The sequence below is a fragment of the Podarcis pityusensis genome, assembly GCF_964106645.2.
Source record: "Podarcis pityusensis genome assembly, chromosome: 2".
In the NCBI taxonomy this organism is placed as follows: Eukaryota; Metazoa; Chordata; class Lepidosauria; order Squamata; family Lacertidae; genus Podarcis; species Podarcis pityusensis.
The window spans coordinates 118322097-118346433 of record NC_138029.1 but is presented as its reverse complement, the minus strand read 5'-3'; the positions used below and the strand labels follow the sequence as shown (position 1 = coordinate 118346433).

At 46.5% G+C, this 24337-nt stretch overlaps 2 protein-coding genes across 3 annotated transcripts; one reads left to right on the top strand and one right to left on the bottom strand.

The window, feature by feature from the left end:
- Nucleotides 1-6296: 6296 nt before the first annotated feature.
- LOC308469409 (uncharacterized protein) lies at nucleotides 6297-18652 on the top strand (the record flags this gene model as incomplete). The annotated part of the gene is made up of 6 exons (XM_080991820.1): nucleotides 6297-6562; nucleotides 8286-9018; nucleotides 9643-9757; nucleotides 12581-13329; nucleotides 15084-15213; nucleotides 17956-18652. 6 exons carry the CDS (start codon nucleotides 6297-6299, stop codon nucleotides 18348-18350), a joined length of 2388 nt encoding a protein of 795 aa, XP_080847946.1. The 3' UTR covers nucleotides 18351-18652.
- A 191-nt stretch (nucleotides 18653-18843) lies between these two features.
- On the bottom strand, nucleotides 18844-23959 carry LOC308469850 (uncharacterized protein). Of its 2 annotated transcripts, XM_080992874.1 has the most exons (3): nucleotides 23542-23959; nucleotides 22632-22876; nucleotides 18844-22288 (listed from the first exon to the last, which is right to left on the bottom strand). In XM_080992874.1, exon 3 carries the CDS (start codon nucleotides 22181-22183, stop codon nucleotides 20822-20824), a length of 1362 nt encoding a protein of 453 aa, XP_080849000.1. In that variant the 5' UTR covers nucleotides 22184-22288; nucleotides 22632-22876; nucleotides 23542-23959; the 3' UTR covers nucleotides 18844-20821. The 2 variants fall into 2 exon arrangements, with proteins under 2 accessions (XP_080849000.1, XP_080848999.1); XM_080992873.1 differs by lacking the exon at nucleotides 22632-22876.
- Nucleotides 23960-24337: the final 378 nt, after the last annotated feature.

The window sequence follows — 24337 nt, the reverse complement described above, 5'->3', positions numbered from 1 at the left end:
CCAAGGTACCACTGTATATGCCACCCATCTGACTGGGTTGCCCCAGCCACTGTGGGCGGTGTCCCACAAATTATAAAACCACAGTAAAACTTCAGCCATTAAAAACATCCCTCAACAGAGTTGCCTTCAGATGTCTTCTAAAAGTCTGATAGCTGTTTATCTCCTTGACATCTGATGGGAGGGTGTTCCACAGGCTGGGTGCCACTACCAAAAAGGCCCTCTGCCTGGTTCCCTGTAACCTCACTTCTTGCAGTGAGGGAATCTGCAGAAGCCCCTCGGACCTGGATCTCCGCATCCAGGCTGAACGATGGGGGTGGAGACGCTTCTTGAGGTAAGGTGAGCAGGACTAGGACTGGAGACCATGGGTTCTTAACCTAAAGTCCACAGATTGGCTTCACATGGTCTGTAAACCAGGAGCAAAAAAAAAAAAAAAAAAAAAAAAAGGAAAGATGTGCATAAAATGTTTTTATGTACATTTTTCTGGTGACACGGTCCACAACTTTCATCCAAATCTCAAAGGAATCCGTGACCCAAAAAAGGCTAAGAACCGCTGCCAGAAAAAAATAAAAAAGAAGAGACGAGTACTAAAGAGAATGAATGGGTTTTAAGTGCACAGACTTGTTTCAGATGGCTACATTGGGTTTCCAAATGGTTACTCGATTTCATACCCTCCAGGGGGGTTGCCGTCCCACCTTTTTCTCCAAGAAGCTCAAATTGACTTAAACGGTTCTCCCACCCCTTAGTTAATCCCAACAACAACCCTGTGAGGTAAGTTGGGCGTGAGCTTCATGGCCAAGTGGGGATTTGAACCCTGGTCTCCCAGGTCGTAGTCAGACACTACAACTATACCACACACCATGTTGAATTTCTGCCTGCAGTGCAAGTGCTTTCTTTTTTCTCCCCACCTTCCTCAAAAGCCCTCTGGGTGCCATGCGTGGTTCTCAGCTCCCCTGCCCTTTTTTAGCCTTCACAAGGCTGCTGTGAAGCAGACTAGTGGCCACTAGGACAAGAGATTATTGTTAGACCAGTTTCATCTGGTCAGCTTTAGTGTTATGGAGGGGAAGGTATTTCAGCCTGGTACAAGCCACCACACAGAGAGGGCAGTATCTCAGCTGGCGAGCATGTGCTCTTCATGCATGCAGCGGACTTGGTCAAAGGGCTATCACATGGAAGATGGAGCAAGCTTGTTTTCTCCTGCTCCAGAGGGTGGGACCAGAACCGTTGGGTTCAAGTTACGAGAAAGGAGATTCCAGCTGAACACCAGGAAGAACCTTCTCACAGTAAGAGTCCATTAGTTGATTCCAGCATTGCAGGGGGTTGGACTAGATGACCGTTGGGGTCCCGTCCAACTTGACAATCCTATGGAATTGTAGAATTAGTTAGAAGGGACCACAATTGTCATCTAGTAAAATCCCCAGCAACGCAGGAATATCCTTTGCCTAGAGTCATGCTCTACCAACTGAGCTATCCAAGGTATTGTAGAGGTTTTGTTTCTATGATTCTAAGTTAATAGATTAACTTAGGTTCATTAGTTTCAGTGGGTCTACTCTGAGTAGGACTTTGTTGTTGTTTAGTCATGTCCGACTCTTCGTGACCCCATGGACCAGAGCACGCCAGGCACTTCTGTCTTCCACTGCCTCCCACAATTTGGTCAAACTCATGCTGGTAGCTTCAAGAACACTGTCCAGCCATCTCGTCCTCTGTCGTCCCCTTCTCCTTGTGCCCTCAGTCTTTCCCAACATCAGGGTCTTTTCCAGGGAGTCTTCTCATGAGGTGGCCAAAAATTGGAGCCTCAGCTTCACGATCTGTCCTTCCAGTGAGCACTCAGGGCTGATTTCCTTAAGAATGGATAGGTTTGATCTTCTTGCAGTCCATGGGATTCTCAAGATCTTGTTTCCTCCAGCACCATAATTCAAAATTATCAATTCTTCAGCAATCAGTCTTCTTTATAGTCCAGCTCTCACTTCCATATATCACTAGTGGGGAAACCATAGCTTTAACTATACGGACCTTTGTTGGCAAGGTGATGTCTCTGCTTTTTAAGATGCTGTCTCGGTTTTTCATTGCTTTTCTCCCAAGAAGCAGGCGTCTTTTAATTTCGTGACTGCTGTCACCAACTGCAGTAGGACTTAGTTGGCCTTTGTCTTGACGTCCCCGCTCTATAAGGAAAAGCCAGCTTTCCTGAAAAGAGACTGAACGGGTTAAATGCAGAGAGTTCTCCTGCCTAGAGAGATCCTGAAATGGGAAAAGGGAGCAATGCATGTCACTTTCCTGTCCCGCCCCCCCCCTCTTTTCCTCTTTCTCGGTAGGGGAACCCACCCCCCACAACACCCCCACCCCCACCCAAAAAACTTCCCTTTTGCACATTCCAGCCTGCGATCATAATCGTGCAAGGAGTGTTGCCCGGGGACTTCCTGCCCGCCTCCCCTGGTGGAAATCCTTGCAAGGAGAGGGTGAGTTCAAGGAGGTTGTGGGGTGTGTGTCGGGGGGCGCGGGGGGGGAAGCATGATTCAGAAGAGGAGATCCCCAAGCAGGAGAAGCAGATGCACAAGAGGAATCAGGAGGGCAGGCGGGGAGGGGGGACATCTGCCCCTTGAAACAGCTGCGTCCAAGCACGTGGCTTGCCAGGGTGCTTTCCTCTTTTGCACATTGTAAAACAAATCCTGTTCTATGTATTTGGGTAATCTAGTTGCTTTTACACACACGGCCCCATTTGCTTTGCACATTTCAAGCAGCGTCATACTGCTCCCAGCTGTCATGGCTCCCCCCCCCCGAGAATTGTGGGAGCTGTAGTTTCCTAAGGGTGCTGAACGTTGCTAGGAGACCCTCATTCCCCTCACAAAACTACAGGGCGGCATATAAATTCAGTAAATGAAATAAAATGAATAAAAAATACTGTAGATAAGGAGAGATGGCGTAGGAGGGAGAGACTCACAAATGCAGAACACACGAAATTCAAGGCTAATCTAAAAGGTTAAATGCAATTAAAGCAGCACTATTAAAATAATGGAATTATACACCTGGCGGTCTCTAATTCTTATCTCAACCCTAGGCCCAGTTTGAGCTAAAATGAGTTTGTGATGAGCTCCCCATTCACAGCAGTGGGGTTGGAGTTGGTCTTCGTGGTCAAATGACTACTTTTAAAGGTTTGCCGTTGGTAACCACATACATCAGACAAGGAGGCAAACCTTAACTTTGCCACTTTAGACAACAGGTGAAGGCTCACATGACTGAATGTTTCTCCATTAAAATATAGCAAGATTACCTGTATGTGGGAAAACTAGTATGTCAGAAAAGTCTAGGCCAGAAGCTTCTTCCTGAGCAGATACTTTTCTATGTGCAAGCTATGTTTGTTTGTTTGTTTGTTTGGTGTGTGTGTGTGTGTATGTCATGTGAGTTCACCTCCTCATTAGGAGACTCAGAAAAGGTTTCATGACCTCCTCCGCTACTTGTGAGAAGGAAGTTTTCGTCCAAATTAACTTTAGCAGGATTTAGGCCTCGATGTTCCCTGGTTTCCATGGCAACCACAGCCAAGCAGCCTCTGAGCAGATTACACAGATTAAGCAGGTGTGCGTGCATTGTGGGGATTAATGATCAGATCTATTGTAATCAAATGCCCTATTTCATATTCAGCTTCTCTTTTTAAAAAAGGATTATTAAAAAGTGAGGGTTAATAAAAGCTGATTTTTAGTTGGTTTTAAATATAAATCTGTTACCTGTGGGCACACAAACACAGTATGAGCTAAACAGATTATGTTTAGGAGATAATTTTCATCACATTATTTATTTTTTAAAAGGAACTGTTTACTGCCCCCACATAAAATATCAGGGAAATGTATATAGCAATATTTAAACATTTTTTTAAAAGCAGTATTATCTTTTATCTCTGTTATCTCTTAATGACCAATGTTAAGTATCAGGGTTATTTAATTAGAAATATATCTATATAGGTTATGCCAATGTTCAAAGAGGCATTTGATACTGAAAAACACCAGTCTCAGGCAAGGATTAGACAAAACATAAGCCAAAGTAAGATGAAATCATAAAACAAAATGCAACCCACAAAATGACTACAATTATCTATTTGTTATATAGCATTTTAAAATACACCTTATTTTGAATGGTTATCCATGGGGGTAATTCCATGAAAATGTCAACCTCTTAATCGTTTGCAAGTCTCAGAAGCTTTTTATATAAAAAGTGACTAATAAGTCAATTTCTTTATAAATGTTTGTTAGTATACCACCAACCTGTATAAAAAATATCAAAGCACTGTATAATAATATATGCATATATGTGTGTGTGTGTGTGTGTATGCATCCAAGTACAACAAAACAAAATTCAATAAAAACAAAATAACATATCCATTAAAATGACTGGCTAGTCAGCCTAGGCCTGTCAGCATAAAAAGTATTCAAGGGACGCCTCAAAGGCAAAAGCCTAACCCTCCCCGCTCCTGGATCCCCACCAAGCATACAATCCATTTCTTTCCTATAACGTACAGTTGATATGCATAATTTTAAACATTTTTTTCAGAGTTTGATGATATGCTATGTTCAAAACAATATATTATATGTGAACCATGTAAGACAGGGCAAAATTTCTTTCAGTATTTTCTATTCTTCTGTCAGAGACCTCTCCAAAAAAATAGGCAGCAGGCCAGTGGTTCTGCCTCCACTGTCGGAGGCAGGCAGGATGCCTCTGAATGCCAATGGCTGGGAATCACAAGTGGGGAAAAGTAGTGCTGTTGTACTCGGGTCCTTCTTGTGGGCTTTCCATTGGGCGGGTGGCGCTGTGGTATAAAACCACTGAGCCACTTGGGCTTGCCAAGTGGAAGGTCAGCGGTTCGAATCCCTACAACGGAGCGAGCTCCCGTTGCTCCTTGCCAGCTTCTGCCAACTTAGCAATTCGAAAGCACGCCAGTGCAAGTAGATCAAAAGGCACCGCTGTGGCGGGAAGGTAAACAGCATTTCTGTGTGCTCTGGCACTCATCATGGTGTCCCGTTGCGCCAGAAGTGGTTTAGTCATGCTGGCCACATGACCAAGAAACTGTCTGTGGACAAACGCCGGCTCCCTCGGCCTGAGAGCAAGATGAGTGCCGCAACCCCATAGTCGCTTTTGACTGGACTTAACCGTCCAGGGGTGCTTTACCTCTTACCTTACCAGGTCGGCCTGTGAGCTAACTGGGCCTTTGGTCCAGCAAATGGACACTTCTTAAGGTCTTGTCTTGCCAAATGCAAGGCGGTTCTTTTAAAATGAGATCCAGAAGTAATACAAAACACAAGTGAGTGAGAAGATTAGAGATTTTATTCTACACAGCATGCAATATATACATACCAAGCAAGCACTTCTTTCTGCCACTTGGAAGCCCTCAAGAAGTGGCGAAGCGACTCCCCAGGTAGCCTTAGTTTGCTGATCAGCCCATGCACGAGCTTCAAAAATCTTGGCCCAAAACCATCTGATTTATAAATAGCTAGCCTGTTAGCCCGCGTGGCTTGCCTGACTGGCTACGCGCAGATCACAGTGGATGCTCGAGATGTGAACGTGATCCATGCAGGAGGCACGTTCGCAACCAGCAGCGCTCGCAACCCACGTCTGCACACACGCGGGTTGTGATTCAGCGCTTCTGTGCATGCGCAAAGCGCGATTTAGCGCTTCTGCACATGCACGACCGTCGAAACCTGGAAGTAACCCGTTCCGGTACTTCCGGGTTTTGGCGGTCTGCAACCCGAAAAAACGCAACCTGAAGCGTCTGTAACCCGAGGTATGACAGTATTCATTAGCCACCTCTCCCAATGCCTCACTTTCTTCAAACAATGTCCAACATCAAAAGAGGTACCCACTAATATCACTTCTTTCCAACGGATTAGGGCATTAAAGGCTGTTCTCAGCCATCAAAGAGCTCAAAAAGAGATAGAGAAGGGAAAGCAAACAGAGGCAGGAAGGGTAACTGTTAGATCACTAATTCCTCAAAATACTGTACAATTTATCTTCCAGAGATTGCCCATATAGGTCTTATACTCCACCAGCTTCTCCTCAACTGTAGAAGAAATTTACAGGCTTCTTCCGGAAGCTTCTCTCCCTATCTGACTCTTCCCAACTAGGCCAAAGAGATGGATTCACGCTGGAGCTGAACACAGTCCCTTCCCTTGCCTTTCGGGACAAAGACCCTGTCAGGAAATGGTGGGAGCCAGCCTCTATCACGTGAAGCCCAGTCACCTGTCGTTTCATGAATTTTCAAATATATAAAACTCCACGCAACAACTGCTGAAGGGAGGGTGTCGGTTTTCTGCACAATGAGCAAGAGCGCCGCCGAGAGGAAGAGAGAGAGCCGGGCGAGGCAAAGCGACGAGCAGAGACTCCTTGAGCGAGAGAAGGCGAGGAGAGCAATGAAGATGATAAGGGAAGAGCGGAAGCTGGACAGCGCATACCAAAAGAAGCACAGGGAAGACTCTTGGAAGAGGATGCGCCTCATGAGGCAAAGGAGGAAAGATGCTGAAGAGGTGCTGAGGAAGGCAGGGTCCTCTCAGGCATCGCCGCTTACGCCACACCAAACATTTGGTAAAAGCTACAGAAATGCATTTCCGTGGCTCTTCCTGGGTTGAGTTTAATGTCATCCCTGGGTGTTTATCACTTTGGTTGTTAATGGTGGCCAGGAGGCAGGTGGGGGAGCGAGTTTTATTTTTAATTTTATAATAATTGTTATTAATTTTCAGTTACAATAATCCAATACTTGCCTCATTATAACAATGCCAAATTATAATACAATTACTAATACCAATCATTCAGATAATTATGTGGCCCCCGCGTGCTAGAATTGATGGTTTGATGATTTACTTTATTTCTGCATTCCAAAATCTTATTAATTTCAATTGCACTCTGGTCAAAATACCAATCCCTTATACAACAATTGAAATACCGTATTTTTCGCCCTATAGGACGCACTTTTCCCCCTCCAAAAATGAAGGGGAAATGTGTGTGCGTCCTATGGGGCGAATGCAGGCTTTCGCTGAAGCCTGGAGAGTGAGAGGGGTCGGTGCGCACCGACCCCTCTCGCTCTCCAGGCTTCAGGAGAGCCCCACCGCCAGCCCCACAAGCTCGGGGGACAGCGGGGAGGCGCAGCGCGCCTTTCCCGCTGTCTCCCGACTTGGTTAGAAGGCTGGCGGGGGGGGAAGAGGCCTGCTCCTCCCCGTCGCCAGCCCCGCAAACTTGGGGGGCAGCGGGAGGCGCAGCGCGCCTTTCCCGCTGTCCCCCGACTTGGTTAGAAGGCTGGCGGAGGGCTTCCCCCTTCTCCAGCCCCGCAAGCTCCCAGAGTGATGCCAAAGCTGCATGCAGCTTCGGCATCGCTCTGGGTCCTGTTCTGGGGGCTGGCGTTGGGGGAAGCCCGAGCTTCCCCCACCCCAGCCCCACACCCGGGGGGGAAAAATAATTTCCCCCCCTTTATTCCCCCCCCCCCCAAATCTAGGTGCGTCCTATGGGCCAGTGCGTCCTATAGGGCAAAAAATACGGTATTAACAATTTCCATTCGTATTGACACATTAAATTATTTATAAAACTACAGGTGAGGCACTCAAACCTATATCCTTGTTCTTCCTGTGTGTGGCAATTACTCTGTCTGGCAGGGCGGGGAGTGAGTTTTAAATTATGTTTTACAGATTGCTATTATGAGTGCGTTTAATTTTTCTGTTACCGTGGCCTACTTTAGAAGAAATATTTAGTCAGACTGTTGGTCTGTTGAGCTCAGAATTGTCTTCAGTCGAATTCCATGTGCAAGGAGGGGTGAAAGTGAAGAGAAACAAATGTGGCAGAAAGAGAGAGAAATAAAACGGGGTGCCCCACCTCCTTTTGGGCCCCATCCAGTTTTGGCTTTCTTACTGCAGCCCTCCCTGCCCACTACCAGTACACAGCCCTTGACAGATGACCACTGAGAGAATTCAACACTTGCTAGGAAAAAACAAAAGGTTCCTCATCCCTGGTCTAAAGCTCTAACCATGGGAGTACAGTGGTACATCAGTTCTCAAACGCAATCTGTTCCAGAAGACCGTTTGACTTCTGAAACGTTCAGAAACAGAAGCACAAAGGGCTGGCTACAAGTTCAATTGGAAAAATTGAAAAACACTGCGGAAGCCGTTCGACTTCTGAGGTGCGTTCGAAAACGGAAGCAATTACTTCCAGGTTTTCGGCGTTCGAAAATCGAAACATTCGGCCTCCGAGACGCTTGAAAACTCAGGTACCACTGTACATAGTTCTGATGTGCCTAATCTAAGATGTCTTTTATTTACCGGGCACTGGATACCACCAGATGTCAAAATGGAGGACCAGGACCTTGAAGAGCCTGAAACAGGGGAGATGCCTGAGGCAGGAGGAAGGGACCTGCGTGTTGTCCAGGTTGAGACCACTGAAGAGCTGTCAAGAAGGCTGTCTCCATTCCCAATAAAGGAGGAACCAGAGGGCGGGTACTGTGAAACCCATTGGCAAGGCTTCATGCAGCCGGCACAACCCCCTCACACAGAACATGATGATCCATGCTTGCTTGATCCTGAGTCTGAAGAGGGCCCTAGGGATTTGCTCATTCTGTCTGCGAATGGAGTGACAGACACCACTCAGTGGCCTCGGAGCGAGCTTACGAAGCGAACCCTGCCAGACTTTTCAAGAGGATCCCTCAAGGTCTGTGAGCATCGCCTGGATTCTCCTGCAAGAGTGAAAGAAGAGAGTCCAGACCTAGGCAGCTTGGAGGCATGCTGCCACAACTTCAGGCACTTCTGCTATCGAGAAGCCGAAGGACCCATGGGGTTGTGGAGGCATCTCCAGGAGCTTTGCTACCAGTGGCTGAGGCCAGAAGATCACACCAAGGAGCAGATCCTGAAGCTGGTAATCCTGGAGCAGTTCTTGGCCATCCTGCCCCCAGAGATGCAGATCTGGGTTCAAGGGCATGGCCCAGAGACTTGCGCCCAGGCAGTGATTCTGGCAGAGGATTTCCTGCTTGGGTCGCAGGAGCTCGAGGAGCAGAATCAGCAGGTGAGAACATCTCTTTCTTTATGAATCCTTCAAGGGGCCTAGAGACAATCTTTGCAGGGAGGCTGCAGAGGACACTTCCAGGTACCTGCCACTTCAGTTTATAATTTCATTTCATTTCACTTTTGATTTGCATATGGTCATTCTATGTTACTATATATAAGGCAGTTCAGGATACAAATTTTAGAGGAAACAAATTTTATTGTTTTTTCTTTGTTTGTACTCCCTATTTCATTTTGTAATACAATCATACCTTGGTTGTTGAACGCCTTGTGACTCGAACGTTTTGGCTCCCGAACACTGCAAACCCAGAAGTGAGTGTCCCAGTTTGCGAACGTTTTACGGAAGACAAATATCCGACGTGGCTTCTGCGGCTTCCGACTGAGTGCAGGAAGCTCCTGCAGCCAATCGTAAGCCACACCTTGGTTTTCAAACGTTTTCGGTAGTCAAATGGACTCCTGGAACAGATTCCATTCGAAAACCAAGGTACGACTGTATGTTGCTTCTAAACTGTTAAACAATAAAAATAACAATACTGGCCTATTTTGCAGAGTTGTCAAAATCACACAAACCGCTTTGGGTGCTTTGCTTAACATGCTCTATAAATCCTTCATTTTTTATTTTTAGGTTAACCTGATGTTTGAAGAGGAGGTTGCTAGCTCGCCAGAGGCAGAGGAGGAGCCAATGGCACAACTTTACACAGAGGGACTGTGGAAAGGCAAAAGTAGAGCCATCATGTTGGGTAAAGATCTGTTCCTCAATGTGGTGTAGTGGTTAGAGTGCGGGACTACAACGTGGGAGAGCAGGGTTCAAATCGCCACCTGGCCACGAAGCTCACATAAGTCCCTAAAAAGAGCCTGGCAGGCTCAAGCCAAAGGCCCCTCATAATTTAGCATCCTCTTCTCACAGTAATCAATCAATCGCCTGCGAGAAGACCCCAAGCAGGACCTGAGCATAACTGCACCACTCTCTACACTTGTGATTCCCAACAAACTAGTGTCTTGCCTCAGTATTGGACTAGATGAGAGCCAACAGACTGAAGCTCAGTCCAGATAAGACAGAGGCTCTGTTGGTGGGTGGTTTCCTAGACCAGATGATTGGGAGGTTGCCTGCTCTTGATGGGGTTACACTTCCCCTGAAGGAGCAGGTTTGTAGCCTGGGGGTAGATCCTAGATCCTTTGCTGTCACTCGAGGCTCAGGTGGCCTCAGTGGCCTGGAGTGCCTTCCATCAGCTTTAGCTGGTGGTCCAGCTGCACCACTGTTTGGACAGGGATAGCCTAACTACTGTGGTTTATGCTCTGGTAACCTCAAGGTTAGATTACTGCAATGCGTTGTACATAGGGCTCCCTCTGAAGATGGTTCGGAAACTTCAGCTAGTGCAGAATTCAGTAGCCAGGTTGCTCACCAAAGCAAGATGCTTTGAGCATATTACACCAACCCTGGTCTGACTGCACTGGCTACCAATTAGTTTCCGGGCCCAATTCAAAGTGCTGGTTTTGATCTACAAAGCCTTAAGCAGCTCAGGACCACAATACCTCTTCTCATATGAACCTATGCAGATCCCGAGATCATCTTCTGAGGCTCTTCTTTGTGTGCCTTCTCTGCAGTGGCTCCCTGTCTGTGGAATGATCTCCCCAGGGAAGTTCACCTGCCGCCTTCATTATACACCTTTAGGCACCAGGCAAAAATGTTTCTTTTTAACCAGGCCTTTGGTTGATCTGATTTACATCCTATGCCCTTTTAAAATGTGGGTTTTTTGCGGGGGGGGGGCGCTATTGGGTTGTTGTTTTTATTTTTATTATGTATTTTGTGGTTTTATATCTTGATTTTATTCTGTGAACCGCCCTGAGACCCCCAGGTGTAGGGCAGTATATTAATTCAGTAAATAAATAAAAACATAAAAATATGCCACTTATATGCCAAAACGGCTTCTAAGAGGTATACTGCCTCTGATAGAGAAGAGCACCTTGGGCAAGTCACTGCTCATTTCTCCACCAGGGTGGTTAAACTGGTGACCATGGGCATCATGGTGATCACGACGGCTCTCAGTTGTGCTGCTGGACAGGTGTTCAGGACACTGAGCTTTCACTTTTAAAAAGCAAGTTTTTAACCCTAGCGGGAAGACCATCATGGGGCAAAGTGTGTAGGTACTTTCTAAGCAGCTTCTGTGAAAGGAGAACCCCTAACAGCAGCCATTTTATGTTATGCCACACCCTCTCCAGTTACATTTTGTAACGGGCACCTCCTCTCAAAATTCGAAATGTACCCACTAGTTCAAAAAGGTTGGGGACTCCAGTTCTGTGCTGTGCTGCTAATGTAAGTGTAAATTGACAGACAGGATGCTTTCATGAGCACATGCCCCTCTGTCTCTTCCCAAAGATCCTTGCGTATAAAAAGCTACCGCGTCAGAGGGAAGGCTAGGCTAGACCTCTTTTCCCTGACATGCTAGTTTTCTGTGTGCGTGGCTTCCCCACTCCGCATGGAGGAGCATTCTATTGTTTGAACCCTCCACCCACCGCCTGAAGTGAAACAGCCCAAACAGAGGCCAACCACTTCGGTGAGAATTAGATCTTTAGGATGAGAATTATACCTTTACTCAAAATGGTGCCTTGCAGATCTTGATGGACTACAAGTCCCACCATCCCATATCACTGGCCATGCCTTCTAGGCCTGATGGGAGTTGGAGTCCGGCAGTATAATATAATATAATATAATATAATATAATATAATATAATATAATATAATAATATTATTATATTATATTATATTATATTATATTATATTATATTATATTATAATAATATAGAAATAAATAATTTTATTTTATACCCCACCCTTCTCGGTTCAGAAAACTGGGCTCAGGGCAGCTAACAACCAATTTAAATCACTTAATTGATGCAACAAAAAACAGCATAAAATACAGTATAAAATGTGAATAACAATAAATTCAGAATTCAAAAATCAATTTAGGGGGGAAATACATAAACATTAGATGATCACCAGGGCTAGCTGGCTAAATTAGTCCTATTTGGGCCAGTGAGGAGACCAGGTGAGAATTAGCTGTGGGATCCCAGAGCGGGTAATCTTCAAAAAAGGGGAGGGGGAGGGAAGGAAGGGGAATAAAAGATCAGGCTACGTTCAAATTGAAAGCCAGGCAGAATAGCTCTGTCTTACAGGCCCTGCGGAAGGAAGGTAAAACCTGCAGGGCCCTGGTCTCATGGGACAGAGCATTCCACCAGGTTGGAGCCATCACTGAGAAGGCCCTGGCCCTGGTAGAGGATAATCTGACTTCCTTAGGGCCCGGGACCACTAAACTATGATTATTTATGGACCTTAAGGTCCTCTGCGGGGCATACCATGAGAGGTGGTCCCATAAATACGAGGGCCCTAAGCTACAAAGGGCTTTTAAGGTCAAAACCAGCACCTTAAACCTGACCTGATACTCCACCGGGAGCCAGTGCAGCTGGTATAGCACTGGAAGGAAGGCACGACATTGGCTACGCCTGGCTTGTGCTGATGTTTTAAGGGAGCTAGCAAATAAAACCCATTGCTTTCTCCTTTCCAGCTCAGGTGCGGCCCGAAGCGAAAAGGAAGATGCAGGACCAAAGACAAGCCAAATCGGGGGAGGATTTGGCAGCGCAAGAAGGAGACCTTCATGTGGTCCAGATGGAGACCACAGAGGAGTTACTGGAAGGGGCAGGAGCATTGCAGCCAATTAAACTGGAGCCTGAGGAGGGGCAGCGAGAGCTCTGGGAAGCCCAGTTACAGGACTTCCGTAGGACAATGCAGTCTCCTCCCTCAGGGTGGAAGAACCCACAGACCCCACCTGCCTCGGGGAAGCCTGCAGAGGAGGACAGCAGGGTCCTCTCAGCGACGAGAAGGAGCGATGTCAGCCAGTGGCCCAAAGGACTGTGGGTCACCCAAAGGCAGACAGGCCTGAGCAGAGAAGCTCAGCAGGCTTCTGACAACGTGGACTCCTCCGAGAAAGCAGAAGAGGAGGGGCTTCTCGAGGAGGACGCTGTCAGCGTGGAGGCTCTGCGCCAGCGTTTCCGGCAGTTCCGCTGTCGGCAAGCTGAGAGGCCCCGAGACGTCTGCAAGAGGCTCTGGGAGGTTTGCCACCAGTGGCTGAAGCCGGAGAGGCGCTCAAAGGAGCAGATCTTGGATGTGCTGATCCTGGAGCAGTTTCTGAGCGTCCTCCCTGTAGAGATGGAGAGCTGGGTTAGGGAACGCCGTCCAGAGACTTGTGCCCAGGCGGTGGCCCTGGCGGAGGTCTTCCTCCTGAGGCCACAGGAGCCCAAGAGACAGGAGCCCAAGGTGGGTGTGCCAGCCTTTGGGGTCACCCCAGCCACCTCCATTAAAGGCTGTAGCTCAGTCATAGAGCATCAGTCCCTAGCTTGTCCAGTATAGTGTTGGCAAAGATCTCCCAGTGTGGCTTGGAGAGTATGCTGCCTGGAGAGCCGTGGCCAATCAGTGTAGACAGTATTGAACTAGATGGACCAATGGTCTGACTCATTATACGGCAGCACTGTATGTTCCCATCTTAATAGCATGCCCGCCTCTTTTACAAACTTTCCTCCTCAGATAGCCCCCAGATGGAGGAATGTTGTGTGGGAAGAGGGCAAGAGCTACCAGAGCACAAAGCAGCTTCCAAGTGCCTTATCTAGAACCTTGAGGGCTAGAATCTTACTTTACAAAGGTAAAATTTGTATTGGTTGCTCTGCCCACTTTTGCCTCTGGCCCGCCCACCACTGATCTCAGAAGGCTGCTCAGGTGGGAATTTGAGCCCTTGGGCTGAAAAAAGTCCCTCACTCCACATAGCTTTTATTATTATTTATTATTAAGAAAAGTTTAACTGAACAATGTCAAATAAAAATAAAGCTATACAGTATTATATCATTGCAAGAGTTAACAGTTCCAGTTCCATATAAATGCTTATCTAATTACTATTATTACTATCCATATACATATATGTTTATTTTTAACCTGCTATATTTTGTATAAATGCATTCCAAATGTCATTCCACTTGTCCATGCAAAGTCTACGTCCGTAAACAATCCATTCATAACTTGCACGTCTAGTCATATCTACTGATTAAATGGAACTGTCCAGTTGTCAAATTCCATATAGCAGGCATGTTGTTCAAAATAATAGATTCCTCTGAAACTTTTAACGTTTTCCACAGGCATATTCATATCATCCACTATTAACTTAGCTTGACATTATGTTTCTATGTGCTGTATAAAGACCTCAAAGGTATTTCTCAATATCCCAACGTAATTGAATTCGAATGTCTGATTAGGGTAAAAAAAGCAGGCTTAATTGTTACCTTCAGACCATTTCAAAGCTTTATGTGGAAATTATTTTTATTGTATTGTTTTCCGAGACATAATGGCAAAATAGAACAGATTTCCCTTCCATTGTTCACATTTTAAGGGGCGGGTGGTAGAGGTTGGAGACACTAAAAGCTATTGACGTACTAACTTTAGCATGCTTGAAGAGCTCTGCAAATAAATAGATGTACTTTTTAGGGAGAGTCCCTTGGGAAAAAAGGTATATTGCAGCTTCAATTGGCGTTGAATCCACCCCAAACGCCCAGTTTGTTTGGGATTGTGTTAGCCTTATGCAGCTATTTCCTGAGTCAAGCTGTTGGTGCACCTAGCTCAGTCCTGTCTACACAGACTCTACAGCAGCTCTGAAAATTTTCAGCCAGGGATCCTTTTCTCATCCCTGCCTGGAGATGTCTGGGATTGAATCCGCAACCTTTTGCATGCAAAGTAGATGCTCTACCATTGAGTCCCTCCTCATTCATCCATTACATTACTGCCTAATTGAGGGGGGTGGGTGTGTTTCTAAAAGTGGGAAATTTCCCGTGGAAAAATAGAGCAGCAGACAATTTAGTCATTTTGTTTAGATATTTGTAATCACACAAAAGTCCATCCGACGTTGACCCTGGTTCCTGATTTGCACTGTGACTGCCACTTGATTTTTCCTCTAGGCCAGAGAAGGTCCTAGTCCTTTGTCATTTGCACTTTGTTCACTGAACAAGAGATGCCTATTTGAATTGCAGGTGCTGTTCCCACCAGAGGATGAGTTGAATTCTCTGGAGTCATCTGGAGCCCCTTCAGATTCCCCAAAGACGATGCAGAGGCTCCCCCTGGAGGCCAAAACGGAGGATGACGTAGACATCAACTTACTAAGTAAGGCTTCTGGTGCCTGATTCATTGATGTTTCAACATTTCAAAGGTCATTAAACCATGGCTTTTGCACTTGTGCTGGGGAAGTAGGAGTGTGTGAGGAGGGGATGCTAAACCTTGTCCCCTTCAAAGCAACCCTTAAGTAGACTGCTTTTCCCCAGAGCTGCCGTTAGCTGCAGAGAAGGAAAAATGTAAACCTACCGTATTTTTTGCTCTATAAGACTCACTTTTCCCCTCCTAAAAAGTAAGGGGAAATGTGTGTGCGTCTTATGGAGTGAATGCAGGCTGCACAGCTATCCCAGAAGCCAGAACAGCAAGAGGGATTGCTGCTTTCACTGCGTAGTGATCCCTCTTGCTGTTCTGGCTTCTGAGATTCAGAATATTTTTTTTCTTGTTTTCCTCCTCCAAAAACTAGGTGCGTCTTGTGGTCTGGTGCGTCTTATAGAGTGAAAAATACGGTACATATTTTTCTCTCTGCAGCTAACAGAAGCTCCTGAGCGGTGAGGGGTGTGACCTGATTGGGGCTATGGCACAGAGGAAAAGTCTCCCACAGCTGTACATAGATAGATAGATAGATAAATAGATAGATAGATAGATAGATAAAAAGATAAAGGTAAAGGGACCCCTGACCATTAGGTCCAGTCGTGGCTGACTCTGGGGTTGCAGTGCTCATCTCGCTTTATTGGCCAAGGGAGCCGGCGTACAGCTTCAGGGTCATGTGGCCAGTATGACTAAGCCGCTTCTGACGAACCAGAGCAGCGCACAGAAACGCCGTTTACCTTCCTGCTGGAACAGTACCTATTTATCTACTTGCACTTTGACATGCTTTCAAACTGCTAGGTGGGCAGGAGATAGATAGATAGATAGATAGATAGATAGATAGATAGATAGATAGATATGGTGGGAGTTTGAAGATCATATAGTTTGTCCCCAAGGATGTGAGGTTCAAGTAGTAAGCCAGGAAGTCCCTAGTTTGCAGTTCTCATAGAATTATAGAGTTGGACAGTACCCCCCAAGGCTCATCTAGGAATCTCAGCTAAAGCATCTATGACAGATGGTCATCCAAGCTCTGCTGAAAAACCTCCAAGGAAGGAGAGTCCACATCTGCAGAGCTAGTCCCCATATCTCCGTGAAGGTCATTGGGTTGCCCCAGGCCAGCTGCTCTCTTTGAGTCACATAGGCACATCAGAAGTTCCCTTGTAACAAGTCAGCCCATTGGGGTCTCCAAGGCTGCAGAAAGAAGCCTCTCCCAGCCCTATTTGAAGAGTCCAGGGATTGGACTTTTACAGGAAACCAGGCAGAGGGCCTTCTCGGTAATGGCACCCACCCTGTAGAACGCCCTCCCACCAGATGTCAAAGAGAACAACTACTACCAGACTTTTAGAAAATATCTGAAGGCAGCCCTGTTTAGGGAACCTTTTAATGTTTGATGCATTACTGTATTTTAATATTTTGTTGGAAGTTGCCTAGAGTGGCTGGGGAAGCCCAGCCTGATGGGCGGGGTATAAATAATAAATTATTATTATTATTATTATTATTATTATTATTATTATTATTATTGTTAGGGTTAGGGTTAGGGTTAGGGTTATTATTATTAAACCTGAGACCTTCTGCATGCAAAACATTTTTTGAAAAAAATATTTTGGAATGTTTTTGAGCAACTGAAAGTGCTTAAACGTTCTTTAATAAAATTCACTCTTGGCTCAGAGACCAAAAGGAAAGTGGCCATGAATACCACAGCCTCTTCCATGTCAGTAAAGGTAAAGGTAAAGGTAAAGGTAAAGGGACCCCTGACCATTAGGTCCAGTTGTGGCCGACTCTGGGGTTGCGGCGCTCATCTCGCTTTATTGGCTGAGAGAGCTGGCGTACAGCTTCAGGGTCATGTGGCCAGCATGACTAAGCCGCTTCTGGTAAACCAGAGCAGCACATGGAAATGCCGTTTACCTTCCCGGTACCTATTTATCTACTTGCACTTTGATGTGCTTTCGAACTGCTAGGTTGGCAGGAGCAGGGACCCAGCAATGGGAGCTCACCCCATCACGGGGATTCAAACCGCCGACCTTCCAATCGGCAAGTCCTAGGCTCTGTGGTTTAACCCACAGCGCCACCCAAATGAATACCACAGCCTCTTCCATGTCGCTAAAGCAAGATTAAATTTGGACTCTGGACAGCTCCCAGGGAGCTCTGCTAGCTGAACACAGGAAGGTTGGCTCAGTCATCTGAAGCCTTCAAAAGCCTGACAGTACTTGAACTTTCCAGGTTACTGCTTCTTTTAACCTTTACCTTTTACTATGTTAACAGCTGAAGTGCTGGACTAGGTTTCAACTTCTCCAAGTCCGAGTTTAATTGAAACTATTCTGGGTTCAGGACAGACAGAGCGTTTATTTGACGAACCATGATAGCAAATAAGGGGAGAGCCATAGCCAGGTAGCAGTGCATCTATTTTGAGTGCAGAAGGTCCCCAACTCAGCATCTCAAAGTAGCACTGGGAATGTCCCCTGAATGAAACTTTGGAGAGCTGCCCCAGTCAAAGCAGATTGTTTCTCTCAGCAAAAGGCAGCTTCTTATGTAAAGCGAATTCTGCCACAAATGTGACTTGAACATTCTCACATCGCCAGGCCCCTCTTCCCTGCCTCTTCTCACTTACTTCAACCTTCCATGATCCAAGCAATTTCTTCCTGCCCTCCCCTCCAAACACAAACCCCAAACACAATTCGCCCCACATCAATTTTGACATCCTTGCAGATCGGTACATACAGATGAACGTGTGCTTCAACGTGGAAACTCGAGAACTGCGGAAGAGGCTCCTGGCCAGGCAGCGCCAGAGACGCCACAGAGCGCGGCAGACCCCGGAGCAGCGGCTGCAGCGTCGGCGCGTCGAAGCTGAAAGGAACGCGCGGCGCCGGGCTACTGAAACCCCCGAACAAGCAGCGGTTCGCAGGCAAAAGGATGCGCAGAGGAAGTTGCAAAAAAGGAAGTATCCCCTTGATGCCCATCCTCTGGCTGTTCTTCAGACAGACTCTTGTGAGACCTTGGCGGGGGCAGAAGATGCCATGATCGCCCCCAGCGTCCTTGCCATTGGAGAAGTCAGCAAAGTAGCTGAGAACAGCTGCAGTTCCCTGGCCCTTCCCACCTTCTGACATTGCACCAAATATTTATCTGGATGAACAGGGCTAGAGGAATCCCAGGCACTGGGTCGCCGGGGCACACAGATATTTGAAATACTTTTCTAGCTCTGTTGGAGAATGTATACACTCAGCCATAAGGAAAGTTAACGTTTGATTGTGTTGGAGGGATATCAGTTCTAGCGTCTTTCGCCGTGTTTTAACTGTGTTTAATTTATCTGTGTTTTAATTTATCTTTTGGAGTTTGTTAGTTGCCCAAGAGCTGACATGAAATATACATGCATAATAAAAACTTATTTTTTATTTATTATTTTGAAGTATTTGTCTGCACAGAGTTTTTGGTTGAGCAAAATACCTCACCAGAAGAGCATGAATCACTGGTATCGACTCGTATTGGCATCCGTCTTGTCTCGAGAGACAATGGAGTGTGCCTCCAGGGGTGATGTTCTGCAGTTCACTGCACGGGGCAGTGGTCAGCCGTACATGAGACAGTGCATGGAGCAACAGATATTTTGTAATGTAGAATTTAATGAGGAAAACAAAGGTTTTAACATCCAACCTACAGTTCAATTCATATAAATCTACTAAATTTTAAGTTGTGAGATGATGCATTTACATTTCTAGCCTGCTCTAGACTGGCAATTGAACTCTCTCTCTCTCTCTGTAAAACATGTTCCTCAGCCTGACTCCTTCCAGATGTTTTGGGCTCCCAAGCCTCATCACCTTCCCTCTCCACTCAGCATTGCCACAGATGATCGGGGAGCTGGGATCTAGCAACATCTGGCAGACTGCTGGTTCCCCATCCCGGTCTAAGCCGTGCCATTCCGTTACAACGCACCAGATTTATTTATTTCTCACTTAGTAGCTATGCACTTTGAACAAAAAGACCAGAAAAATACTGTGTTTCCTGTTAGCAACGTTTTTAAAAAGGCAGCATCAAATTATTATAAACGAGAACAGAATATGCATTTCAGATCCCTACCACCATTGCGTTTCTGCATGCTCGTATCCATGGCACGCTAGATGTTTCCAACATGGTCTTAAAACAGGAGGGGGAACCCCAGGCCTGTGGGGTCAAATGTACTCTACTGTACAAAGGTAAGCGTCCCATCTCTCATCCCATCGCACTTCTGCCTATGGCCAGTGGTGGCTGGCGATGCCAATTAAGGGCAACTGAGAAGTTGCTCTAAATGGCAACAGAAGTTCCCCCCTTGCCCTCCTCTTCATGCTGCATAGCCATGCTGGCCTAAGACTGAGCTGTGATCCAAAACATCTGGAGGGCACCAGCTTGGGGAAGGCTGCTCTAATGGGATGTGTTGTGGCATCACAGCGAGATCGGACAATACCTCTCCCTGATCTTGCCCACATGTGTAGCTGGCAGCACATCATCTCTTCCTGCCCACTTGGGTAGCTGCCGACCTCTGAAACTATCCGTGTGGTGGTGTGGCATAAGACTGTAAGAAGAGCCCAGCATCCTGCTCACAGTGGCCAACCATTTGCCCCAATGGAAAGCCCAAAATAGGACCCAAGAACAAGAGCCCTTTCCTCTTCTGTGGTTTCCAGCAACTGGTATTCAGAGGCGTGCGCTGCCTCTGACAGTTAAGGTAAAAGGTAACATTGGAATATCCAGGGTGCACAGGTTCAGATGACATACAGTGGAACCTCGGGTTACGTTTCCCTCTGGTAACATAAACTTTGGGTTGCGAAAGCGGCAAACCTGGAAGTGTTTTGCTGCTCGCACACACGCAGAAGTGGTCTACCGCCACGCGCGCATGCGCAGAAGCGGTCTCTCCGGTTGTGAAAGCTTCGGGATACGGCCGGACCTCCGGAACGGATCCCGTTCGCAACCGGAGGTACCCCTGTATTTCAGATTTTAAAAACCCCAGCACCACCTCCTGATTAATTTTGCCCCAATGTCGAATAGGTCTTCTAAATGTTTTGCCGAAATCTGCTTCCCTGCACTTTCCACCCAAATCTTGCCCTCTGGAGCCTGTTCCATATTCTGTGTGGTTATTTGAAGACTGGTATAATATCTCTCTTCCCGCAATCTCTCTTCCAGGCTAAGCACACCCGGATGTTTCAGCTATTCCTGAAGGTGTCCTGATTTTCAAACCCCTTGCCAGACCCCTCCTCTAGAGACATCCCACTTGGAAATACACAGTATTTCCAATGCAGTCTGAAATTCCTGCATTGCATGGGGCTGAACTAGATGACCCTCAGGGTCCCTTTGCCCTCTACAATTCTATAGCCAATGTAGGTCAGAAATGGACCACACTCTATCTGGGTACTGACCACACAAATTCAACCCAAGTATACATCCATATTTTAATATATGGTCCCATGTGGACGTCTGGTGATGCCGGAGGTGGGGAAGAAATGCTGAGTCAGTGAGAAAGCACCAAGTCTGCAGTCTCCCCCCTACCCTGCATTTGTAGGTCAGACCAAGGAGAGGCTTTGTCCAGTCAGACCCAGTGAATTATACTGTGCTACGAAAGCACCGAGTTGCACCTGAAGCGTTGCCCACCATCTTTACCATCATAAACTTTCTCTCCCGTATGGGTTCTCTTGTGCTTAATAAGCGACTTTTTATCAATGAAGCTTTTATCACAGTCAGTACACCGGTATGGCTTCTCCCCTGTATGGATTCTCATATGTGAAACAAGGTTTCCTTTCTGACGGAAGCTTCTCCCGCATCCTGAGCATTTATACGGCTTCTCTCCTGTATGAACCCTTTTGTGATTCACAAGCAGGGAGCTAGTGTTGAAGCTTTTCCCACACTCAGGACATTCGTAGGGCTTCTCCCCTGTATGGATTCTCACATGTTTAGTAAGGGATGATTTAACCCGGAAGCCTTTCCCACACACAGTACACTGATAGGGCTTCTCTCCTGTGTGGGTTCTCTTGTGTGTGATGAGGTTTGATTTTGAATTGAAGCTTTGCCCACAGTCTGAGCACATGTAGGGTTTCTCCCCCGTGTGTAGCCTTTTATGCTCTATAAACTGAAAGCTGGTGCTAAAGCTTTTCCCACAATCTCTGCATTCATAGGGCTTTTCCCCTGTGTGGATTCTCACATGTGAAACAAGGTTTCCCTTGTTGACAAAGCTTTTTTCACAGATGGAGCATTTGTAAGGTTTCTCCCCTGTGTGAGTTCTCACATGCATCATCAGTGAAGTGCAATGAGAGAAGCATTTGCCACACTGGGAACATTTATATGGCTTCTCCCCTGTGTGGATCCTCATGTGGGAAACGAGATTTCCTTTCTGGCTGAAGCTCTTCCCACAATCTGAGCACTGATAGGGTTTCTCTCCAGTGTGGGTCCTCTCATGCGTGACAAGATGTGATTTCTTACCAAAGCTTTGCCCGCATTCAGAGCACTCGTAGGGGTTCTCTGCTGTGTGGGTTCTCTTATGTGCAGTAAGGTTTGATTTCAGATGGAAGCACTGACCGCAGTCTGAACACATATATGGTTTCTCCTCTGTGTGTACTCTTATATGATCAATAAACCCATAGCTCGTGCTAAAGCTTTTCCCACAATCTGTGCATTCGTATGGTTTATCTCCTGTGTGGATTCTCTCATGTGTATCCAAGTGGGTTCTGTCATGGAAAGTTTCCCAGCATGATGAGCATTTATATTGATGTCCCCCTGTCTCCACACTCTCATCCTCAAGAAACTCAAAACTCTGATGGAGGCTTTTTCCACAGTCTGTGCCCATATTTCCCCCTTTACTTATGAGGATTCCTTCTTGTAATGTACTTTCATTTAAACTACTATCTCCATCTTCACAAAGGAAAGCTCCTTCTGTTGCCTTTTCAGGTTGTCCTTTTTGTCCCTGTTGACTTCCCGGCATCTCTTCAACTCCAGAACTTTTGCCGCTTTTGGATGATAATAGGATGGGGAAGCTCACACCTTTCTAGTGAAAGATCTTCCTCCTGCTTGTCTAAGTCATCACCTTCTGGAACAAAACAGAAAACACGGGACGATGCTTTACATTTAGATGTTTCCAATGATCATATATTGATTTAACAAAGGTGATATAAACAAAACTTTGGGCAGTCTCTTTACTCCTCTGTTTGCAGGAGCCAGCAAATAAGTCAGGATTTCTTTAACTCACTATAGTTTCCATTTCAACTGAAACCAGGAAGCCATGATTAAAAGCTTCACAACAAACCAAGATATTTAGCCAGCTTCAAACAATGGGTTTATACCCTGGCTTGTTCTGAAACCATTAACCACAGTTTCCTGGTTTGGACTAAACTGGAACAGCTACTGAGTTGAAGAGTTCCTGGTTTTTATACATTTGTTTTTCTTTTGGAGTGCAATATCTAGAATTGGATGTTTCCTCTCCAGAGTTGTTGCTAAGAAAAATGACAAAAAACACACCACAGATGCATTTGTATCAGTTGTTTATTTGTGATGTTTCATTACCTCCATGTTATTGCCCCACCCTTTTTTTTTTGCTCTCTTTATTTTATTTCAAGTATTCCTTTGCTGCTTTTCGGGACAAGCCATCCGAAGGCAGCGTGCACATGTGATTCAAAACCTAAAACAGAACTGAAATAATTAACTTTGCCATGACAAAACAAAAAAGCCACAGTCTAATGGTTTGAAAAGACAAATTCACAGTGGGTAAGGCTGTCAGTGGCTGCTAGCCATGATCTCACATGGTAAGCTGCCTTATAGCGAGTCAGGTCCATCCAGCTCATTATTGTCAACACTGACAGCAGCTTCCAGGTGTACCAGCTTGAATAAAATATTGGGGGGGGGGGACGACAGATAAGCCCCACCCCACATAACTGATTACATGGCGCACACACACCGTTTGAATGACAATGCCCATCAACTTTGGGAGGAGGCCCTCAAATATGTTATGGGGGGGGGGGGGCTGAAGGGACCTTGGCTGAAGGGACCTCCTAGAGCAGCTTCGCAGTTTCGGACAGAGCTGTTTCCCAGCCCCAGGGATTGGACCTGGGACCTTCTGCATGCAAAGCAGAGGCTCTAACCACTGAGCTGCAGCCCCTCCCCAAGAAAACAAACACCTGCCTGGAATCTCCCTCAGAAGCTCCCTTCCAGCCCCATTTCTGCAGCCGCCAAATGCAGACAGAGCTCTTTGTCTCCATTTGGCGGCTGCAGAAATCTGTTCCCCGCTGCCGCCCAGCAGCTGTTTCCTCCTAAGCTTTCTGTCTCTCCTTCCTTGCTTTAGCTCACCCGCTCCACACGGCCCTTTTTCTTTGCATTGCACCCGCAGCCAGGAATGCAACCGGCAGCGGAGGCTCCAGACCTAAAGGCTATTTCGCAGCACAGTGTGAGAGAGAGAAGCGGGAGGCGGAAGAGGAAGATGCCCTGCGCTGTGTACTTATTTTTCCCCAGCCTCTCTAGGATCCGCAACTCTGTTATGTTAACTCCTAGTCGTCTGGAAAAAAGTACAGTGGTACCTCGGGTTACCTACGCTTCAGGTTACAGACGCTTCAGGTTACAGACTCCGCTAACCCAGAAATAGTACCTCGGGTTAAGAACTTTGCTTCAGGATGAGAACAGAAATCGTGCGGCGGCAGCGAGAGGTCCCATTAGCTAAAGTGGTGCTTCAGGTTAAGAACGGACCTCCGGAACGAATTAAGTACTTAACCTGAGGTACCACTGTATAAGTGTGCAAAATAATCCTCAGGGCTTGAGGGAACCTAAGGAGCTGCTTACCCGTTTGCCTGAAAGGATTTATGCCAAAGAAGGGACCGCTCAGTTGCGCCACTGATGTAGAAAGAAGCCTCATCATGCAACAGTGCCAATCCTGTGTATGGCGTTCATTCAACGTTGCCAGTGCTGCGAGTGACCTGGGTGCGAATCCAGACTGGCATTGTCTCTGCTGACATGCAAAGAAGGCGCAGGCAGCCAAAAGCTTGCAAGCATCCTGTGAGGGTGGGATTCAAACCCACAGCACAGTGCACAACATATTAGCAGTCCACGGCCTTCACCACTTGACCATGTCATCCGGAACATGATATCCGCA